Genomic DNA, 22859 nt, shown 5'->3' with positions numbered 1-22859 from the left:
ATGTGTCTCGTTTTGTGGAACCTGACTTGTGCCCCATATGAGCCACTGCGAGAGGCCACAGACAGTGATCTGACTCTCAAGACCGTCTTCTTGCTAGCCCTGGCATCGGCGAAGAGGATTAGGGAGTTGCAGGGACTTTCCTTTGCAGTTAAACTCTCAAGGGGGTGGGCATCGGTGACGCTCAAATTTGTCCTGGAGTTCGTAGCGAAGACACAGAACCCAACGGTCCCTGGCGCTCGGTTTGAGTCTTTCATGATCCCATCCCTGAGTGAATTCTTAGATAATGACCCTGTCGAGTTGCTACTCTGTCCTGTATAGGTGCTACGGCGCTATCTGAAGAGAACTCGGCGTCTCAGGCCTGAGTGTCGACGACTCTTCGTTAGCACCGGGACCCCTAAGAAGGAGGTGTCCAAGAACACGATCTCCTTCTGGCTTCGTAAGGTTATCAAGAAAGCGTATGCAGCAGCTGGAGAGGACGACACCAGCGCTCTGCGCCCCCACGCTCATGAAATCAGAGAGATTGCGCCTACTTTGGCATTCAAGAAGAACCTGTCGGTTCAACAGGTACTGAGAGCGGGGGTGTGGTCACTCCAGGCCACATTCACCTCTTTTTACCTAAGGGACGTTACCCATCGGTCCTTGGATACCTTCTCCTTGGGACCAGTGGTGGCTGCTCAAGTTGTGTAACTTACCCAGCTCCTGTACAGGACAGTGTTGTGTCTCGTCTGTTGTACATGCATGATTGGGCTTGAAAGATGAGTGACTGGCTCTCTCTTCCTTCCTGTCATCCGACTTTTTACCTTTGGCCAGAGAGTTTGGGCCGTACAAGCTGAACCAAACGTCAGACGCAGGTGAGTTTTATTTCTTGAGTATCCTAATCTTTGTTGCCTTTCAGGTACACATTAGATGTAATGTCCCCTTTTTCCCCTACAAGGCGGGGAAGGGGTTGCGAACTAGCTACCAAACCCATTCTTCATTTTGGTCTTTAGTCCCCGACATCCTCCAGTCACCCCTTCTGTGGCTGGGGAAGGTTCTCTCTGGCTTTCACCTCACTGTGTGTTCGCTTACCTACAGTAACCTCGTCACAGCAAGGACGGTCTAGTAGACTGGTCCGTGACGCTACAGTTCTCGTAACAGTGATCACGGTCCGGTGGCTATGTCCTCCTGGCTCTTACCCCAGGAGAACAAAAGGTGCGGTTGAACTTCAGTCGTTCAGGGACCTACACTCAGATTCCTCCCACCGAATCATGAGTCCCCATATAAGTAAAGGACCAAGGGTTTTTATTTGTGTAGTAACAAATCGCATTTTTTAAAAGTAAATGCATTTTTCCTAACATACAAACCCGAGGTCCTTTACTCAGGTTACCCATCTCAGCCTCCCCACAATCTGCCCTAGACTGGAAAGTAAAGTGAATGCGTGAAGCCGGGAGGTTGGTACCGTGGGTTTCCCACTGTTACACAACCAACTACCCGGCCGGTAGTAATACCACCACAATGCCTTGTTAAGTCTTTAGCGGCCAGTTCAGCTTCGCCAAAAGTATTTCCCATGTAAAGGACCTCGGGTTTGTATGTTAGGAAAAATGCATTTTACTTTTAAAAAATGCAATTTTTCTTCTTAAAAAGAGGTCTGGGAAATTTAGCCTAAGGGCCACACTTACCTCCATGAAGACTGTTGTGATGGGATCTCCATTACGTATTTTATTTGCTCATTTCTCTGTGGGTGCAACAGGGTAGCATTTCTTCCTTTTGTTCTGACACGATATGCAAACCATCAGTCCTTTACATTAGGAATTCCTTTCAGTGAAGCTGGAAATAGCTGTTGAACTTTCGAACAAGGTGGTTAGGCAGTTAACTACCATCTGGTAGGCGTGAGTCCCGCCTGCCCAGCTGTAAACACTCCAAATTTGCTTTTGGCCATTGTGCGGTACAGATGTGTTTCTTCGCTCTCTGCCCTGATTTCCGTTGAGCTGTTTATCCGGTGGGATCTTTTCTTTTTTGGTTTGCTTTGTGTCTTCCTTTTGTAATCATGCAAGTTCATGAAGGAAATAAACCTTGTAAGCCCGCCTTACCCCCAGCATGTGTGTCCTGGGGTTGGTGGGAAGAAATGTAATAGTTTCAGATCGAGAATTGATGTGGACCCGCACGCCCTTTGCTCTTCTTGCAGGGGGCGTGTGTGTTCACAGGAATCTCCTTGTACAGTACAGTAAACCCCCCGTATTCGTGGAGGATGTGTACCACACCCCCCTGCGAATAGCTAAAATCCGCGAATACTTAAAACCCCTCTAAAAACACTTAGAACTGCCTATTTTGATAATTTAAACACAAGAAAAACCCTCGAAAAATGCTTAAACCTGAGTATTTTGATATTTATGTCACTAAAAGTCATTTAATCATCACCAAAAGTCATTTAATCATGAAAATATTAAAATATAGTAATTAGTGAATATTTCTCAGTGAAAGATACCGTGAATGGGTGAATTTTCTGCGAATAATGGGTAGATACGTTCCACAGAGAAATCCATGAATCGTGAGAACGTGAATACGGGGGGTTTTACTGTACTGAGTGGTTTTCCTGGCCAGCTGAGCAGTGGGCGAGGTTTGAAAGGAGGAAACAGTATTGGAGGAAGCCTTCCAAGGTGTCATCTGAGGGTTACACGCCCCTGATGACTCCCTTGGTGGCTAACCCTTTTGGATCGTTTCTCTCTCCCGGCAAGCTTCCCCTTCTGGGTGGCTCTCCTTCGGGAGAGGACTCCCCTTCGTCTTCTCTCGCTTCTTCAGGCGTGGAATGACGTCGGGGAGCGGACGGTCAGGACGACCTCTTCTCAGGGACTACTCACCCCAGGGAGGAATTTTCTCCCCCAAGAGCAAGTGAAGTCTTCCTCCCCTAACTCGACTTTGTCTTCAGGTATGGCAGTAGAGGCTTCTCTAGGAGGGGCAGACTTCAGACCTCGACTCAACCTGGTTCCACATGGGTCTTCCTGGCGTACCGTCACTGGAGGGCCTCCTGGCTCATTAGTTCCTCGTTGGACGGGTCGGTATAGTTCTCGGCTAGCACTCTGCTTGGCCCATGTTTAAGTCTCCGGCCGGCCGATGAAGAATTAAGAAATTTGTTTCTGGTGATAGAAATTAATTTCTCGGTATAATGTGGTTCGGATTCCACAATAAGCTGTAGGTCCCGTTGCTAGGTAACCAATTGGTTCTTAGCCACGTAAAATAAGTCTGATCCTTCAGGCCAGCCCTAGGAGAGCTGTTAATGAGCTCAGTGGTCTGATTAAACTAAGGTATAATTAATTTTTCTTGGCTCATCTGTCTGGCGCCCTGATAGTGACCCATACCGTGGCTACTGCTACAACCAGGACCTTTACAATGACTTCTTTTGCTAAGATGCTGGTGACTGTCTCTTCTCACCTGGCCGCTGCGCTGGCATCCCATCACACAGTGCTGCTGCTGTCTGGCTTCCTGGCCCCGCTGTCCCAGCCAGGACACCCCATGAGGCTGTTCCTGGCTCCCGGGCTTTCCTGGCTTCTCCACCTGCCCAGGCTGTTCCAGTCATTGCTCCTGGCTTCCTTGGCTCCCGGGCTGTACTGGCTGCCCCAGTTGCCCCGGCCTCCTCTGTTGATATTTCTGCTGCCCTGGTCGCTTCCGCTACCCTGGCCACCCCGGTTGCTGCTGTGACTTCTGCTGCTCCCTCCTGGATTGGGGACTTGACAGCCATCCTGAAGATGATGAAGAAGTTGAAGAAGTGGTCTAGGAAGGTTTCCTCATCTTCGTCTTCGTCGTCATCGTTGTCTGCTACCTCCTCCCCTTCTTCTTCTGAGGCTTGTCGGTCGAAGAAGAAGAAGAAGGCTGTCTGCCCCAAGAAATCCTGTTGTCGGACTTCTAAGGGACTGCATCCCTCTACAGGGGAAGCAGTGGGATCTCTCGTCGGCCCTTCCCATCCTTCGGATCCTTCTGGAGACGCGGGGGTGCAAACCTCGGTCTGCACACCCATTGTCACGCCTAAGAAGAAGGCTGACACTGTGTCGGGAACTCGTTTGCGATCTGCTCCAAGTACCCAGATCTCTAAGAAGACCTGGGTATCCCGATCCGGTACCGGAGAGTCCACTAACCGTACTAATTTGAGCACAGGACAGTAGAAAGAGCCAAGACATGCAGATGCCTCGGCTCTGCTTGGTAGCACTGCCTCTGGTGCCAGGCAAGGTTCCCAGGTAGGTGCTTTGGCCTCTTGAGACAGAGAGTAGGTCCCCTGTTTAGTCTTCTTGCGAGGCTCCGACCTTGAAGAAGACTGGGGCCCGTCAAGAGGACAGCACAAGTTCTCGCCAGCCAGCCGTGTGTTCGACTCTACCCAGTCCCCGGTCACGTTTGCACGATCAGCCCAGCTCAGTCAAGTTGAGTGCTCAGCTCGGCTCACGTGAACCGCTACGCTCTCCTCGGGACAGCGCTTCGCCGAGGGGAAACTGTTCTCCAGGACCTGGGTTTCCGTCATCACCGCAGGTTGATGACCGTTCTCAGCCCATTCCTGCTTGTTCCGCCAGCAGGACCGGTGGGGGTGCCCGATCCACCTCGCTTGTCTCCTCGGCAGTAGAAAGTCGTCCTAGGCCACCTATCGTCCTTGGTGAAGCTGGTCCTTCTTGGGTGGCTTTGCCTTCGTTCTCTCCAGTGGAAAATGAAGGAGTTCTGGTATCTGGCTTGGGACTTTCCTTTCCTTCCCATTCCTCTATTGGGGGAAGTGAGACAAGACTTAACCTGGTGGCTAGACGATAGGAACCTCCTAATAGGAGTTTTTCTGTACACCCCCCTACCGAGATGCTTCTGTTCTTAGATGCTTCGAGTGAGGGATGGGCTGCATATCTGGAGGAGTTGCTGATTTCAGGTGTGTGGAGCCAAAACAACAAGCACCTCCACATCAATATCCTGGGGCTCAAGGCAGCCTTTCTGGCTCTCAAGAGTTTCAGCATCAAGTGATGGGACACTCGGTGGTGTTGATGAGTGACAACACCACAGTAGTGGCATACGTCAACAAGCAGGGAGGCCTATGTTTCTTCTGCTACACCTATTGACGATATAGGTGCACAAGTGGGCAGTAGCACACTCGGTGCAGTTGTCAGCCAGATACCTTCCAGGTAAGAGGAATGTAGTGGCAGGCAAGCTCAGCCACCAGGTCAAGTGATAGAGACAGAGTGGTCCCTTCACACCGACATTACAGAAAGGTTGTTTGCTTTATGGGGTCTTCCATCAGTCAACCTGTTCGCCACTCGACACAACAGAAAGCTTCAAGTGTTCTGCTCTGCCATGCCAGACCCATGGACTGCTGCAGAGGATGCCTTCCAACACCCATGAGACAACCTGAACTCTTACGTTCCCTCTATTTTGTCTGATTCACAAAGTGATCAATAGGGTAATGATCACTCCGAATTTCAGAATGACTCTGGTGGCTCCCAAGCGGCCACATGCTGTTTGGTCTTTGGACTTGATATCTCTACTTTCCTAGGCACCGAAAGAGATTACTCCCTGGCACAACCTTCTGTGTCAGCCACACATAGAATGGTACCATCCATCCATGAGTTCCGTCTCTTAACGGGTGGAGGCTTTCCAGCATCTCTTGCAAGTGAGAGGCTTTTCTCGCTGCACAGTGACAGAGATGTCTGGATACCTTCGCCAGTCCTCTGCAGTAGTATACCAGGGGAAATGGGTTGTCTTCTGTGGTTGGTGTCGTAGACGGGGGCTCTCTCCAGTTGGAGCTTCTATTCTTCTATTCAGCAGATAGTAGACTTCCTCGTCTTTCTTTGCTGAGAGAAGCTTCTCTCCATCTCGGCTGCGAAGAGCTATAGGGCCGCCCGGGGCCTAGTCCTACGTGTGAAGGGCTTGGATTCCTCCTTGCTGGAGATTTCCTTTCTGATGATGACCTTCGAAAGGTCTTGCCCTCCCAGGGAACTCAGGCCCCCTGAGTGGGATGTGACTCTTGTACTTAGAAGCCTGAGTTGTGCACATGAGCCTTTACAAGAGTTGTCAGACAGGTATCTGACCCTGAAGACTGTTTTCTTGCTTGCCCTGGCATCGGCGAAGAGATTAGGCGAACTTCATGGACTTTCCTTCAACATTTAAGACTTGAGGTGATGGGGATCAGTTACGCTCGATTTCGTCCCGGATTTCATAGTGAAGACTCAGAATCCGTCAGTCTCTAATGCCAGATTCGAGTCCTTTTTGATCCCCTCCCCAGAGGACTTTGTTGCTAATTATCCAGACGAGATACTACTCTGTCCTGTTAGAGTGCTACGGTACTATCTTAAAAGGACTTGACATCTCTGCCTGAGTGTCAGTGACTCTTTGTTAGCACTGGCTCAACCAAGAAAGAGGTGTCCAAGAACACAGTCTCTTTTTGGCTTCGTGAAACAATCAAACAGGCTTACTTTGCAGCTGGCGAGGATGACACCAGTACATTCCGGGCGAGAACTCACTAAGTCGGGCATTGGTCCATCCCTTGCATTCAGGAAGAAACTCTCGATTCCTCAGGTACTGAAGGCTGGGGTGGTCGTGTCAGACCCCCTTCACTTCCTTCTACCTTCAGGACATTGCCCACAAGTCCTTGGACACCTTTTCCTTGGGTCCTCTGGTGGCTGCTCAAAAAATTGAGTAGCTTACCTGGTTCCTCTAAGAGGACAGGTAGCATCTCGCCCAAGATGTTGGTCATGAAAGAGAAGTGTGTTTGTGGGTGACTGGCCTCTTCCCCTTCATCTTTCATCATCCTACACCCTTTCCTTGCAGGCAGAGGGTAGGTTACAAGCTGTCATATGCTGGAACTGGCATTTACTGCAGATAGATGTCACATAAAGTAACCATTCTATTATCTATTGTAGATGTATAGAAGCAACCTTGCCCTTTTCCTCTAGCAAGGGGAGAAAGAGGCCTAGCAATAAAACAAACCCAATGCTTATATAGGCAGTTCCCGGTTATCGGCGGGCTCTGTTATCGGTGATCCGGTTTTTCAGCGCTTGTCTAGAGACAAAAATCGGCGATTTTTGGCGCTGCATATCAGCGCCGATACATACCTAACAGAGGTGCCAATCTCCAGTTATTGGTGCTGATAAGCATTGAAAATCGCTGATTTTTGGTTATCAACGATTATCGCTTATCATCAAGCCGTCCAAACAGAACCCCTGCCGATAACCGGGGACTCCCTATACATTGCTTTATTGCTCCCAACATATACAGTAGATTCATCCCAGCCCTTTTTCAAGTGATGTTGGTTACTCCCATTCAGTTGAAAAGGCTCAGAAGTCTGACCGTTGAACATGCAGTTCTACACTCCGTTCAACATGTCAGAGGCACCGTACTCTTCCTTGATTTACTCAACCAGGAAGAGGACCCAGGTGTGGCAGACTACTGGTCAGTTCAGAGACCTACTCGGATTCCTCCCTCCAAGGAAGTAAGTCTTCCTTATGTAAAGACCAACAGTTTGTATTTTTTGGAGGAACAAATTACAAATTTTCAAAGTAATTTGTATTTTTCCTAACTAAACAAACCTGAGGTCTTTACTGTACAGCTAAATGCCCACCTCATGCCACCCCTCATTCTGATACCTGGGCCTAAAGGCAGAGTGAATGTTTGCTATCCGTGTGGGCAGGACTCCTGTCAGTTGGACGGTAGTTAACTACCTAACCACCTTGTTTAAAAGTTAAATGACCGTTTCCAGCTGTGCTGAAGCATATTCCATATTCCTTACGTAAAGACATTAGGTTTGTATAGTTAGAAAAAATACAAATTACTTAAAAAATTTTTCATTTTTAGGTCATTACATACTGTGTTTTGAAGATATGAAATTAATTGACCAGGGCTGTTTTTATCCGATGCAGACATTTCCCATGCTTCATAAAATAGGATCCATAAAGGATTCTTTTTCACTTCACCTAAAATTTTTATCTGTGATGTGTAGAGTCTGGACACTTAACAGAGTAATATGGTGATTTATTTGTAGATGATCCGAACCTAAAACACTTTTGTATTCTTTTATAGATGCTGGAGACAATTCTCTCTTTACTGGTCTGCAGGCTGGATTGGTTACCTCATTGCCCCAAGAGAGTGTTGAGTGGCGACGGTCATATGGCCGACCATCCAGGTAAATTTTTTTAGGGATAGGTGCCCATTCTCCCTTTTTTTTTTTTTTAATGATAGTTATCAGGGTTGTTTAATGGGGTGTTATCTAACTATTTTGATGCTATAAATTTATCATATATCATTTAAGGCTTTCATTAAGGGGAAAGTCTTTCAGGTTAATCAGACCCATGCTCAGTGCTGTTAGAATATTTATCATATAGAAATACAATCATTTGCTTTACTAAAGCCTTAACTGGTTAGTGGGTACTGCCCATAAAATGTTGCAATGAAGAGTGGCTCTGTCAGCCAGCTTATAAAACAGGTTTTGACGTAGGAAAACCTAATTGTGGTAGACGCTGTGAGTCCTCAAAGGAGTTACACTCTCATGGTCCCCCGAGGGCTCTATAACACCAACCAACCTCTTACAAAGAATTCTCTCATAGTTGGTCTCAGCCGGAATGTTGTTTTTTGGAACAGTGATAGAATATAAAGGACTCTGGACTGGAGGGCTTTATCTCCTGCCCTACATGATTACATAGGCTCTACGACTTCCTCGCACAGATATAACATAAGTCAGAGCCATCTTCATTACACTCTGGTCTGTCTAAGAGTTCACTAGTCAGCAGGTTGTGCTCCAGATTTCGTGTTCGACTACACATTTTTTCACCCACTTTACACAATTCAACCTAAGTACTTAGTTTTAAGACGTAGTGACAAGTGTTAGTTTCTTAAAATTTTAATGGGCAGGCTTATATTTGTTTGAATTGGCCTCTTGCAAGTTGAGAACTTAGGAGTAGATGGCTAGGCTATGCTTTAATTGTCATGCTGTTTTTTCTTGTTAAACATTGAGAATTAGCATTAAGGTAATAATATTAGATAATTTTGTAATTGAAACTTATTACTGTATACAATGCCCTTTTAACATTGATAAATAATTTGAAGTTACCATACAACAGGAGTTCACAACATTGATAAATAATTTGAAGTTACCATATAGCAGGAGTTCACTTTGTCTTGTACTCAGATGTCTGGCTGCTGAGTAACTTTTACTTAACAGATCAGAGACATATGACTCCTTCCTATGTCCCACTTTGGCCAGGAAGTGAGCCCAGGTGTGCTGAACCTCCAGTCAGTTCTGAGGCTTTCTCTATACTCCCTCCAAGAGTAAGTTTCCCTTATGCTAAGACCAAAGGTTTGTTCTGTATATGAACAAGTGACAAATTTTAAATCAATTTGTATCTTCCATAACTAACAAACCTGCAGTCTTAATGTATATGGCCCACCTCAAGCCAGGCCTGCTGTGCCCTCCTCATTTCCACCATCTTGGCTAGCTTCCGTTGCCACCAAAATCCTTGTACTGTACTTTTTTTGAAACCGGACTAGAGAATTTTCCCTCATGTTAAGGCTACAGGTTTGTTAGTTATGAAAAATACAAATTGCTTTAAATTTTTTCATTTTACATATATCTCATATAGACCTCTCCCACCAGTCTGTGAAAAAAATGAAAACTTATACCCCAGTGCAAGGAACACAATAAGAAATAAGTTGTGTTGTCAGTGGGAACTTATCTGCTCAGTAAGCTTGAAAGTGTGTAATGAACTTCACAACCTAGGAATATCTAAGACAATGAGTAAGGAATATCTAAGACAATGAGTAGACAAACCAAAAGGAGGGGAAATAATTCTTTAGATTTGGTATTTACTGAGGCTAAAATTTTACAGTATACAATCTGAGTTGGGGAAGAAATTAGGAAAAAGCAGTCATAATTGAGTTTTATATATGAACATCCTTTTCAAAAAGAAGAAAGTTAACTTTCAAAAAGAAGACTGTAGAAGATAGTGAATATAAAAAAATGACTTACAAGCAGGAAAACAGAAACATAGCAAATATGGCCATTACTCACAACCAACTTGATGTCAATTCAGGATTTCATATTTAGGTAAGTTAGACAACACCAGCTGGAATCAGACAGCCTAGATGGCTCAGTAGTTCTGTATGGATATTGCTAAAGCAAGCAGGGCAGACAGAGTACATAAGTTGTCAAAGTTACAATCATCACAAAAAGAAAGTACAGGAAGATAGGCAAATTAATTAGGAAGACAAATTTAGAGCATGAAGATAGGATTGCATGCAGAGCATTTTTTGAAAATGTAACCTGTAGAAAAGCAATCAAGAGTACTGTTCAATAAGGCTTTAAGAAAATATACATGGCAATATAAGTAGTAGAATTTAGAAATTCTTAATTTTGTTCATGACACTTACCTGCCAGATATATATGTAGCTGTATTTCTCCGAAATCCGACAGAATTTCAAAACTCGCGGCACACGCAGTGTGGCCAGGTGGTTAGTACTCATTCCCGCCACTGGGAGGCGGGAATCGGGAACCATTCCCATTTTCTATTCAGATTTTCTCTGTCTCCGGTACTGTCAACACCTGTTGTCAGTACCTCCGTCTCTGGATTTCGTTACTTGCTGGTTTTCCACTTAAGTATTCTCTTGACTTTTTGGTTTTGGACTTTGGATTGTGGATTGGCACACGCTTTTTTCTGGGATGTTTTTGATTTTGCTTATGACTGCTCTTTAATATGTCTGGATCTAGTTCTGCTAGTTTTCGTGTATGTTGCATGAGTGATTGTAAGGTGAGGCTACCGAAAGCTTCGGTAGACCCTCACTGGGTTTGCTTGAGGTGTAGGGGTCATGTTTGTTTGATAAATGATCGCTGCAAGGAGTGTGAGCCTTTGTCTGATGCGAGCTGGAAGTCGTATGATTCGTATGTTCGTAAGTTGGAGCGTGACAGGGTCAGGAGGTCCTCCTCCAGGAGTGTGTGCAAGAGTCAGGTTATTTCCTCTCCTGATAACCCTAAAGTAGATAATGTTGCACCTGTCCCTGTGGTTTTGCCTTCGGGCCCTGAGGTTGTGTCTGTGGAGGGTTTGGCCTGGCGAGATCATGAACACCATCCGTGCGCTCGAAAATAAAGTGACATCGCTTCAAAGTGTTGTGAAGTGCAGTGTTCCCCCTAGTGTTGTGGAGGGGGCGTCAGATCGGCCCCATAATGCTTCTAGGCCTGGACCGCTGTCAGACTCCCAGGACTCAGGAGAAGACATGTCGAAAGCCGCAAGAAGGTTACGGGGGGCTTCCCACCGATCTGACGTCCCTTCGGCAGGTCCTGTTGTCGCTTCCCAGGCTGCCAAGGATCGTGCACTGGCACGTATTCTCAGGACTGCTTTTCGTCCTCCGAGGCGTCCTCCTTGTAAGGGTGGAACTCTCAGAAGGACTCTCGTCCTCTGAAGAGGAGCTTGTTCAAGAGGACGCGCTTCGTCAGTCTTCTTCATCGTCTGTTGGGTACTTTGAAGCTTTCCACACAGAAGAGGACCAGGACGTCGTCTGATGAGGATGTTTGTGGCGTCCCAGTCGCTCTAAGGAGAGAACCTTTTTAGCTCCTGTGAGAAAGAAGAAGGCGTCCCCTCGCCCCTCTTCTTCCCATAGGATCAGCTCTCCCCAGGCTTGATACCTCTCCCAACCAAGAAGATTTTGCTGGAGATGCAATGTCAGTTGTCTTCTCTTATTGCAGAGAGGGATGCAGCGCCTCGTCGTCGAAGGACTTAAACCTGCCCGTCAAGAAGTCCAGGAAGTCTCCTCTCCTGCTCCTTATTCTTCGTCTCCGTCTCCTGCTAGATCGCATGAAGCGCTCGTTTTCGCCCTCTTAGTTCACGAGTTCCCCGTCTTCGTGACGCTCGCCAACGTGGCGCCAGGAGCGAGCTGCTTCCCAGGGCGCCTTGGTTGCCCTCTTCAAGACGCTCCTCTCTCCAGTGCAGGGACGCTCAGCAGGCCTTCTGAGGCTGGACATTGGGCTGGGCGCCCGGATGGACGCTTCGCCAGGGCGCTTCGCCAGGACGTCCCTTCCGTCGCTCTTTGAGGCGCCTCCGGTGCTGCATTCACTTTCTTCTGGGAAAAGAAGATCCCTTCTTCCGTATCGGACCTCAAGGCCTTCGTTCCCCTAAGGTTTTGGGTGACTCGGTTGTTTCCTCCTATTGTTGAGGGAGAAGTTTCTGGCGACTCGAAGCCTGCTGACGTCGAGCTTCCTTCTGCTTCATCTTCTTCCGACTATCAGGTGTTAACTGGTCTTCTTAAAGACTTGTTTGGGGATAAGTTCAAACCCTCAGCTCCTCTCTCTCCTCCTTCACAGTTAGCTTCTTCCAAAGCGAGGAGAGCGCTCTGGGTTTTGTGAAGATGACTTCATCTTTGGCTACAAAGAGGGCTTTTAAGAAAGTTAACACCTGGATGGAGGAACGGAAGGCCCAAGGCAAGACCTCTTTTGCCCTGCCTCCGTCTAAGCTTTGTGGCAAGGCTGGTATGTGGTATGAGACAGGAGAGGATATCAGCTCTAGAGTGCCTTCTTCTTCTCAGGGGGATTTCGCCAGCCTTGTAGACGCTCCCAGAAGGTCCCACCTGTCTGCTGCTAAGGTTTCCTGGACTTTGTCGGAGACAGATCATCATCTCAAGGGACTCTTCCGCACCATGGAGGTGTTTAATTTTTGGACTGGTGCTTGGGAGCCTTAGACCTCAAGCTGAGGAGCCCCATTCGATTAGCCTGGGGAGCTGTCTAGTGTTCTTAACTGTATGGACAAGGCCGTCAGGGATGGCTCAGAGGAACTGGCTTCCCACTTTCGTCGGGCCTCTTAAAGAAGAGGGCCTTGTATTGTGATTTTACCTCTAAGTCAGTTTCTCCTTCAGAAAAGGGCAGAGTTATTGTTCACCCCTTTGTCAAGCCATCTCTTCCCCAGTCTTTTGGTTAAAGACATTGCTGCTAGTCTTAAGGAGAAGGCCACTCAAGATCTTCTGGCCCATTCTTCTAAGACGTCCTTCAGCCCCTTCTACTTCAGTCCTCTTCTTTTTGTCCTCCAAGAAGAAGAAGCCCTTTCGTGGAGGAACTTCTTCCTTTAGGTCGTCTCCCTTGAGGAAGAGGTTTCTCCAGAGGAGCAGCCCCCTCCAAACCTAGGGAAAAAGTGACTCTATCACCTCCAGACACCAGTAGGAGCCAGGCTTCTTTATTTTGCCCAAGCCTGGAGAGAGAAAGGGCGGACTCCTGGTCCCTAGAAGTTCTAGAGAAGGGGCTACAAGATCCCTTTCTCGTTTTGCCACCCCTGTGCAACCCCAGGGATCTGTCGCCTTCTTACCATCCTGAGAAGCAGACAGATTCTTTTAGACCTCCTGGAGCAATTGATAGAGAAGAGAGCAGTGGAACAAGTTCTGGAACTGGATTCTCCGGGGTTCTACAACAGACTGTTCTTAGTCCCGAAACAGTTGGGAGAATGGAGACCGGTCTTGGATGTAAGCATCTTGAACTGCTTTATTGTGAAAGAAAAGTTCAAGATGGAAACGTCCCAGTCTGTTCTCGGGCTTTAAGACCAGGAGATTGGATGGTCTCTCTGGACTTGCAAGATGCCTACTGTCATGTTCCCATACATCCTCAGTCAAGAAAGTACCTGAGGTTTGTGCTGGGGGCAAGAGTCTTCCAGTTCAGAGCTCTTTGCTTTGGTCTGTGCACTGCTCCCATGATCTTCACGGTGATCATGAAGAATGTTGCAAGGTGGCTTCACCTGGCGGGTGTTCTGTTCGCTCTACCTGGACGACTGGCTCATCCGAGCTTCTTCAAAACAAAGTGTCTGGAGGACCTGACTTTGAGTTGGACTTTGGAACTCGTGAAGTCCCTGGGACTTCTAGTGGACAAAGAAAGTCCCATCTGATCCCCACAGTCCATCGTCTATCTGGGGATTCAGATGGATTCAGTGGCTTTTCGAGCTTTTCCATCCCAAGAACGTCAACTGCAATGCTTGGAAAAAGTCTCGTCTTTTCTAGGAGAAGGAAACATGCTCGGTGAGGGAATGGATGAGTTTGCTGGGGACCATTTCCTCGCTGGAGAAGTTTGTTTCCCTGGGAAGACTTCATCTCAGACCGCTCCAGTTTTTCATGGCGGAGAACTGGATGGACAAGGAGGATCTGGAAGAGACCTGAGAAGATCTCTCCTTTGTCAAAGAATCACCTGAGGTGGTGGCTCGACCCCTTAAAACTGGCAAAAGGGGTTTCTCTCGCTTCAGAGCCCGACCTAGTGTTGTTTTCCGACGCGTCCAGGGAAGGATGGGGAGCAACACTAGGAGGGGAAGAAGTGTCAGGCACCTGGAGAGGGGAACAGGTGTCCTGGCACATAAATCTCAAAGAATTGGGGGCTATCCTGCTGGCCCTTCAATTTTTCGAGAACCGAGTTTCAGGCCGGGTTGTTCAAGTGAACTTCGGACAACACCACAGCTCTAGCTTACCTCAAGAAACAGGGGTTACTCGATCCTGTTCCTGTTCACCCTAGCAAGGAGATCCTGCTTTGGACACATGCACTGCAACATTTCGATCCTCACGAGGTTCATTGCAGGTGTGGAGAATATCCTCGAGGACCTTCTCAGTCGGCAACATCAACTTCTACCGACCGGAATGGACCCTTCATCAGGAGGTGTGTTTAGATCTGTGGAGGTTTTGGGGTCGTCCTCTAGTGGATCTCTTTGCGACGTCCAGGACAAAGAGACTCCTCTTTATTGCTCTCCTGTCCTAGACCCAGGAGCAATGGCGATAGATGCCCTCCTCTGGGACTGGAAAGGCCTGGATCTTTATGCTTTCCCTCCTTCAAAATTCTGGGAGAAGTGATCAGGAAATTCTCAGCCTCACAAGGAACAAGGATGACTTTAATAGCCCCCTTCTGGCCAGCACCACTTGGTTCTCAGAGACCATGACCTTCCTGGTGGACTTTCCAAGGACCCTTCCCCTGAGAACAGATCTTCTCAGGCAGCCTCATTTGTGAAAGGTTCATCAAAACCTCCCGCTCTGAGTCTGACTGCATTCAGACTATCACGAAAATTGGCAAGAGCAAGGGGATTTTCGAGAGTGGTGGCAAGGCTATCGCCAGTGCCAGGAGACCTTCATCTAATCAGGTCTATCAGTCCAAGTGGGCTAATTTTAGGAAATGGTGCAGGAAGAAGGGAATTTCCTCTTCCACGACCTCTGTACCACAAATAGCATACTTCCTGTTTTATCTCAGGCAAAAAATAAACTGGCAGTCTCAACTATCAAGGGCTATAGGAGTATGCTGTCGGCAGTCTTTCAGACACAGAGGCCTGGACTTGGCCGACAACAAGGATCTTCACGATCTCTTGAGATCCTTCGAGACTGTCAAGATTCCTCAACTCAGGACTCCTCCTTGGAATCTGGATGTTGTCCTGAAGTTTTTATGTCAAGTCCTTTTGAACCTCTGTCTTCTGCTTCCCTCAAGAACGTGACTAGGAAGGCTGTCTTCCTAACTGCTCTGGCGATGGCGAAGAGAGTTAGTGAAGTTCAAGCCATTAGCAAACATATTGGCTTTAGGGGTCCCAATGCTGTATGCTCCTTAAATCCTTTGTTCTTAGCCAAGAACGAAAATCCTTCAAACCCTTGGCCCAAGACTTTTGAAATCAAAGGTTTGACGGAGATTCTTGGACAAGAATCAGAGAGAGTCCTGTGTCCTGTCAGGGCTCTCAAGTTCTTACTTAGCCAGGACTAAAGAAACTAGAGGCCCATCGGACAGTCTGTGGTGTTCTGTGAAGAGACCTGATTTACCTATGTCTAAGAATGCCTTGGCATTCTTTTTTAGGACCACTATTAGAGAGGCTCATTCTACCTGCCTAGACGGTGACATGAGACTTCTTGAAAGTCAAGGCTCATGGTAAGAGCCATCGCGCTGACTTCCATAGCTTTCCAGAATGTCCCTTAACATCTTCTGGTGCCACCTTTTGGCGAAAGTAATTCAGTGTTAAGCACACTACTTGAGGGATGTTAAGACAACATTTGAAAATTGCTCTTCGCTGGGACCATACGTTTCCTGCTTCAACAATGTTGGGGGAAGAGTGCAATACTCATCCTATCCTTTAATCCTGGTTAGGTAGTATCTTTTAATCTTGTTGTTTTTTTTTTTGGTTGTTGGGTGGACCGATGTGGAGACCCAATCTTTTAATCCATGTTAGGTTCAATGGCTTAGTAGTTGGTCAGGTGGTTGGTATGCTCCTTTTCCTCTCTTGTATGGTCTATGATCTAGTCACATTGTGGTCACGCCCCGTGGACAGGTCATCTAGAACTCACCAGCTTTATAGGTCCCTACCTTGCTGGGGACTCTAGTAAAGCAGAAGCAGACTTGGGTGACAGTAACCTCAAAGTCAGCTATGCTAACAGGTAAGGAACCAAAATAATTTTACCTACATTTGTTTTGTTTCCTAAATCTTATTCTGTCTCTTCCCACCTCCAATGGTGGTATTCAGCAGCTATATATATATCTGGCAGGTAAGTGTCATGAACAAAATGATATTTTAATGATAAAATAAAGTTTGTTCATACTTACCTGGCAGATATATATATTCTTAGTGCCCACCCTCCTCCCCTCTTGAGACAGTGGCACTAGAAAATCTGAATAGAAAATGGGAATGGTTCCTGATGCCCACCTCCCAGCGGCAGGAATGAGTACTAACCACCTGGCCACACTGCGTGTGCCAGAATTTTGAAATTCTGTCGGACTTGGAGATTACAGCTATATATATATATATATATATCTGCCAGGTAAGTATGAACAAACTTTATTTTATCATTAAAATATCATTTTGTCAATATTTCGGTCGAACTCATTATGGGTTGAAATTTTTGTAATTAAGAAATCACATACGTCCACTGAAAATAACAGACAATTTTAGTTGACGTATAAGCCTTCAATCAAGCGTTTAAAGTCCACATTCTTGATGTGTAAAGAATGATAGATATATTATTTTTGGATTTTCAGAAGGCATTTGACAAGAAGCCACTTTGAAGATTATTAGCAGAAGTGGAGTCTAGGTATCATAGATTATGAAAGAAATGTTAAAGAATCTCTTTAAGTTAATGCAGTCAACAAAATTTGTTAAAAGTTGGCCATCTTTTGGCAAACTTAAACTGATGTTAATAAAGACAGTTTTTGGTCCTTGCAAAATAAGCAAGTTTAACTGATTACACAAACTGTTTAACCCTCAGTGACTGTTAACAATACTTTTGTAGTCAACTAAAAAACAGTTGCAAGGAGAGAATGCTGCATACCGTCGTAGACTGTAAAAATTTCAACCTTCAGTCATATTCCAACAAATCATGAAAATGGGTGAAAAACGTCAATTGAAGCAAAACTCATTGCATTCTAGTTAAAATTAAATCATTTATCAGTTTTGTAACAAATTGGAAGTTGTCATCAATATTTCGAAGATTTAAAAAAACTTTATTACTAGTCCGACCTAACAGCCTTCATCTCAGAAATGTTTGTAAGTTTGTTTGGAAAGAAAGGAAAATTTTATATTAGGCTTACATAAAATTTTATATAATGAAAATACAATGCAGTCAATTTCATATTGAATATTCTGTTCATTTTTGGTCATCAGTTTTGAAAAGTACCACCTCAAATATCTTGGATATCAAAGAATGCTAAAACACCCCAGTTTGGATTCCTGAGAAAAAGACATCATTTTATAGAGATTCAAAAATACTTCCAGGTATAAATAGACTACTAGACAAAATGTTGAAGTTCTTAGAGTATATTTATAAAGGTTTTGTAGAAATCTTCACTTAGCAAAAGCTAAAATTGTGAAGACCCTAGCATGTATAGTGCCTGAGTTAGCCCAAAATATCTCAAAATGAAAAAACTTGGGTTGCGAGTCCTGTTCAAACATTGTACTGTATGTATTTAATTGATTATTCATTGAATAATTCTTAAACATAATGAAAAATTTCTAAAAAAATAAGTTTCATTGTACTTAATACTGTTATCAGTTTTGAAATAATTCATCATAAATACACTGATAAATGAAAAAGTATATATAAAAAATTTTACCCAGAATAAAAAAAACTGCTAAATAAGAGAGAATGCTCTAACTAACTGTACATTTGCATCTGAAAAATTACAGTAGTTTGGAAAAACAGAAAACCTTACTAACATATTGACTTATATGAATGGTGAAAAACATTTTTTTACGCTTGCAGTGCTGATACATCATTTTGTAAATTATTTTCTGTGTTGCTTTGAGGATTTTAGGGAAGTTATAGATGATTGAAATTATTTAAAGTAAAGATTTAGTTTTTGTAGAATCTTGAAAACATATATTGCACCAAGTCCCACATTCTATGAGGTACTATATTAGTTGTTAGAAAGGCAAGGGTGTCAGTGTGTCTTATTCTTTTATGGATTTAGAAGTTTTCCACCTCACATTCTTTACTTTCTTCAGTTACTCTCCATTTTCTTGTAGATACTATTGGATGTTCCAAACAACTTCATAAACAGATTTTTGTTTATTTCCAAACTGTGTCCCATGACCTTTTTCTAACAAACTCCTGTCAATTGATTTTTATCATCAATTTTTTAGACATTGTATTCTTTTTGTACATACTAAACCCATTTCTTTTCATCAAACGTAGATATATTAACCCCTTAAAAGACTTATTTTTTCAACATAATGTTTCAAAATAAGAACTGCTATTTTTTATTGAAACAAATTAAAATATAAAATGTTTAGACTCTATTCTAATTTGATTTCAAAAGAAAATTTAGTCATGAAAATTTTATGTAAAATTGTAATTTTTAAAACTCCACTTGAGACCTTTTTCAGTGAAAAATACTGCGAATGTTATTTTCCATAAATTATAATCATTTTATTCTATCACGTATCCACAGAGAACCAGTAATTTTGATAATAGGAATTGAATAAAAACCGTATTGATGCTTTCTGATAACTTTTATTTTTCCACTTCATTTTGATAAACAAAAGTATTTTTCATTTCATTTGGAAAAAAAAAATTCACCAAATAGAATAAACAAAATCATTGTATTTGTAAATAATTTGGGTAAACAAAACTCTGTAAAAAAAATAGCACATTGATAGAATGATTCTGATAAAAAAGTGTATTTCCCAATCATTTTGTGTTGTATGATTTGAACTGTAGAGATTTGGAAGACTTAGTGCCTCATATCTCACAGCCTGTACCCACCTACCTGATCCTTTTTCAGTATTATCCCTTTCTCTGTGCAAACAACACAAAAAGTAGGAAATCTTTTTACCAGGAGGAATGTCAATTGGAAAATGCCTTGCTGAATAGCAGAATTCGTATCTAATAAATGGTCTACCTGGTCTTGGATTTCAGCATGATAATTCTTCAGATTGAATCAATTATTTCCAACCTGAATTTGTTGTTGAACAAGATTTTCATTACTTATCTTGAAACACTGATATGCATTCCAAAGGGTCTATTTAGATGATGGAAGAAAACTTTTTGTAATATTTTTTGTTCTTTCTGGGAACAGGATAATTTGAAAGACATTTGATCCAACTTATCCATTTTACCACCCATTGTTTTACTGTTATAGTTACTACAACTTTGGGCTTCTTTTGCAAATAACTCTCCTATTTTGCAGATTTCAACTTCATCACTAAGGTGAACTGTGAGAGTAGAACAACATCTTTTGTCCTTCCATCTCATGTATAATCACTGTGTTTCTCCATCCAGTTATGAGCAGAAACATTTCCTTCTTCAACAACTGTTCAGTTTTCAATGAAACTGAAGAGTTCTTTTAGATTTATTCTAACAGACTGCCATAGCAATTAGTTCTACATTTTACTAGAATATCCACTAACTCAGGACTGGTGTAATAATTTCTTGTGTATTGTAGAGCAATAGCCTTTATTCCAAAGAGGTTTCAATAAACATTACAACCTGTGAGGTTTGGCAATTGATTGAAATAATGGTGAAAGCTTGTGTTCCTTTACCTACATAAATCAAAAAAACTCAGGTGCCATATCCAGTGCTAATAATGAATAACATAAAGAAACTTTATGTGAATCTTGATCTCTTCAATGGGATATGTTGTGACCCATCCCAATCTTCCTTTATATAGCAAGAGACTCTCATCAATTGAAATATCTCTTTGTGGGGTGTAGACAGTTCTAAATTTATTTTCTAAAGTGCACTAAATAGGATATATCTTATTCAGTTTGGGATTAGGATGCAGCATTTGCCTTCGGCTTCATTATCAGAAAAATGCAGGTTCCCTGATTTTCTTGTATCTTTTGAAAGGCCAGTTTCATATTTGGGGTTCTAAGAAGTCCATTTTTAGACCAATACAAACATTGTTCATTGAAACTTCAGGCATTTCAAACCTATTTAGTGCTAAGAAAACTCTGAGTTCAGGTGGAGCACAGGATTGACCTATTTGGGTCTGCATTGCATTGCCAGCAAATCTATTGGTTTCAGAGTGCAAATAAGTTCAATCAGTTCATCATCAAAAATACATGGAAAAAATCTAAATAGTAATGACATTTTCAATATTCAGGTGATATTGAAACCTGCCCTGTGAATGGAAATCGAGGGGACCCAGGGCTAGAATCTGCAAAAAATTCCATTGTGTTTCATCCATTAAAGTAAACTGTATCTGTTATTAGTAATCTGTTGGTGCTGTTGTTGTGATCATCAAGCTCTAAATCGACAGGTAACTTAGCATAAACCATCATAAGGAAATGATTCCTCAGTATCACTGTTGTCATGGTAATTTGCCAGCAACAGGCTAAAATAAAAAATAAATAAAAGGGTCCCTAGAATAATAAATAAATAGTCAAGATACAACAAATTAGGTCCCCCTGTAACTGTATCAGTATAAACAGTCTAAAATAAAAAAACAACAATGAAACTTACCTAAAAGCAGTATGAAAATGAAGAAATACAGAAGATTCTAAAAGTCACCACTGGCATTGAGCTAGTAAAAGAGAGTGCTTGCTGTTGTAGGGGCTTCTTAAAAAATTGGAAAAAAATGGTTGGAAAAATTATACTTGAGGTTATCAAATAAAATGGTCAAGGACTAACAAAAGACACTAATTCATCATAATAAGTCAATAATATAACATATAAAAGTCTTAGATGACAAATAAACAACCAAATTTACAGAACAGAAACTTACCCATATAAAACTATAGTTCATCAAACCTTACAACCTCTCAAGATCACGGTCTTAATACCTAAAATACTCATGGGGTTAGCTAACAAAGAGACACAACAGCAACAGAACTGAATCAATAATATAACATATAATCAGTCTAAGATGACAAATAATTAACCAAACTTACCTAATTAGGCAAAACTATGGTCTCTTAGAAAAACAAAAAAACAAAGGTCAAAGATTGGCAGCTGAAGTGCTACAAATCAGCCAGTTGTGGAAAAATACAGAAAATTATCTTTGCTGCAATGTGACTTCCAGAGCAAATACCACTTAGGGTTTAGTCATGATATGGAGGATATCTCGGAGAAGCCTGCTGTAACAATACTGAGCCAAGTAAATCTGTATTTATGTTTAACTTTTCAATGAGATATCTCGGGTAAATCCAAAATTTTTAGCTCACTGATAACATATCTCTCAGGTTAATCTTGTAAGGGTTATCCCTAAGATACACCAAAAGCACTCAGGTTAAAGCAACCATAATTTTTCAAATGAAAACTTTCTCAGTTGCTAGTGGGTGGCACCAGTTACACCTTGGGTTGATTGCTCTAAATACAGTAAACTGACCAGCAGTGGAGGTTGTTTGCTGGCTGAAATAAAAATACACAGACATTTCTGCATTCATCATTTTGAGACATTAAGATTTTTAGAGTCCATGTATTTACAGTACTTTCATATTTCATATAAGTACTCCAACCAATTGATGTACATAGCCTATAGATTGAACTACCCATACCAAGCTATTTAAAAATGGTGGTAGACTTATGTTGAGTTTAACCTGATTAAGCCTCCCCAAATGGGAGTACTGGAAACGACTCTTCAGAAAACCTCATTCTGTTTTTCCTGGTTTTGCTGGCTTTCAAAACATCCACTTACGTTTGCTGCACTTTTGTTTACTAATTTTCATTTACACCTATAGCTGGATTTTTGTAAGTTTTACCTTGTTCTTTTAAGTAGCCTTTTTTCTGCTATATAGTTTCAGAATCAGTTTTTAGTTTTTGTTGTTATTCTGTCTGATTCAAGTGTAATGTTGTAGTCGCCATTTGTTATGATGTTCTTTTCTTTATTTCTTTTATAGTTTATATCGTTTCTAAATTTGATGTTATAGTAACGTTTGAGTCCCAGGAAGACACAGTGATCGTTTTCTTTACTTCATTATACACTAGTAAAAATAACACTGTACATATTAACAAGTTAAATATAGAAACGAATCACTTAATCAGTTTGAATACAAGTTGAAGTTGGGAGAAGCCTTGCTTTCTTCTCAACCCACAACTTCTGAGGCTCATGACCTCACTCCTCTGTCTCTATCTTCTATCTATCTGCTTCTTTTCTATCTGGCTGTCTCTCCCTTCAAACTTGCTTTTTGAAGGTTCTAGAAAGGAAAATGCCCATCCGATCAATAGGCGGGCAATAGCTTCTGTCCTGTCTTGTAAATGTTCTAAGTGGTTGGAGCTTATCTAATGACATCCTTTTGGGTGTGATTAAATGACCCCCCCTTCACATAATTGATTGGAGGTTGAATGACATATCACTTGGGTCTTTAAATTCCTGGAACTTCCACGAAAACAGCTCACAGGTAGGGACTATAAACATTCTTGTTGTTTGCATTTAGACTTACTAGCACCCATGTTTTGGCTTTTCATAATCATAACACTTCCTGTTTTGTTTCTCTCTCTTTTTCTCTCTCTCTCTCTCTCTC

General features: G+C 43.0%; 1 protein-coding gene across 3 annotated transcripts in view; it reads left to right on the top strand.

Moving 5' to 3' along the window:
* Nucleotides 1-22859, top strand: part of SIDL (SIDL trafficking protein particle complex subunit 10) — a 196909-nt gene that overhangs the window by 15240 nt on the left and 158810 nt on the right. For all 3 annotated transcript variants that reach the window (XM_067093177.1, XM_067093187.1, XM_067093195.1), the window contains exon 3: nucleotides 8014-8116. In XM_067093177.1, the coding sequence (XP_066949278.1) occupies nucleotides 8014-8116 (103 nt within the window). The remainder of the gene's footprint in view (nucleotides 1-8013; nucleotides 8117-22859) is intronic.

The sequence above is a fragment of the Macrobrachium rosenbergii genome, chromosome 4 (genome assembly GCF_040412425.1).
Source record: "Macrobrachium rosenbergii isolate ZJJX-2024 chromosome 4, ASM4041242v1, whole genome shotgun sequence".
In the NCBI taxonomy this organism is placed as follows: Eukaryota; Metazoa; Arthropoda; class Malacostraca; order Decapoda; family Palaemonidae; genus Macrobrachium; species Macrobrachium rosenbergii.
The sequence above is the reverse complement of the archived record's forward strand: the minus strand, read 5'-3'. Positions and strand labels throughout refer to the sequence as shown.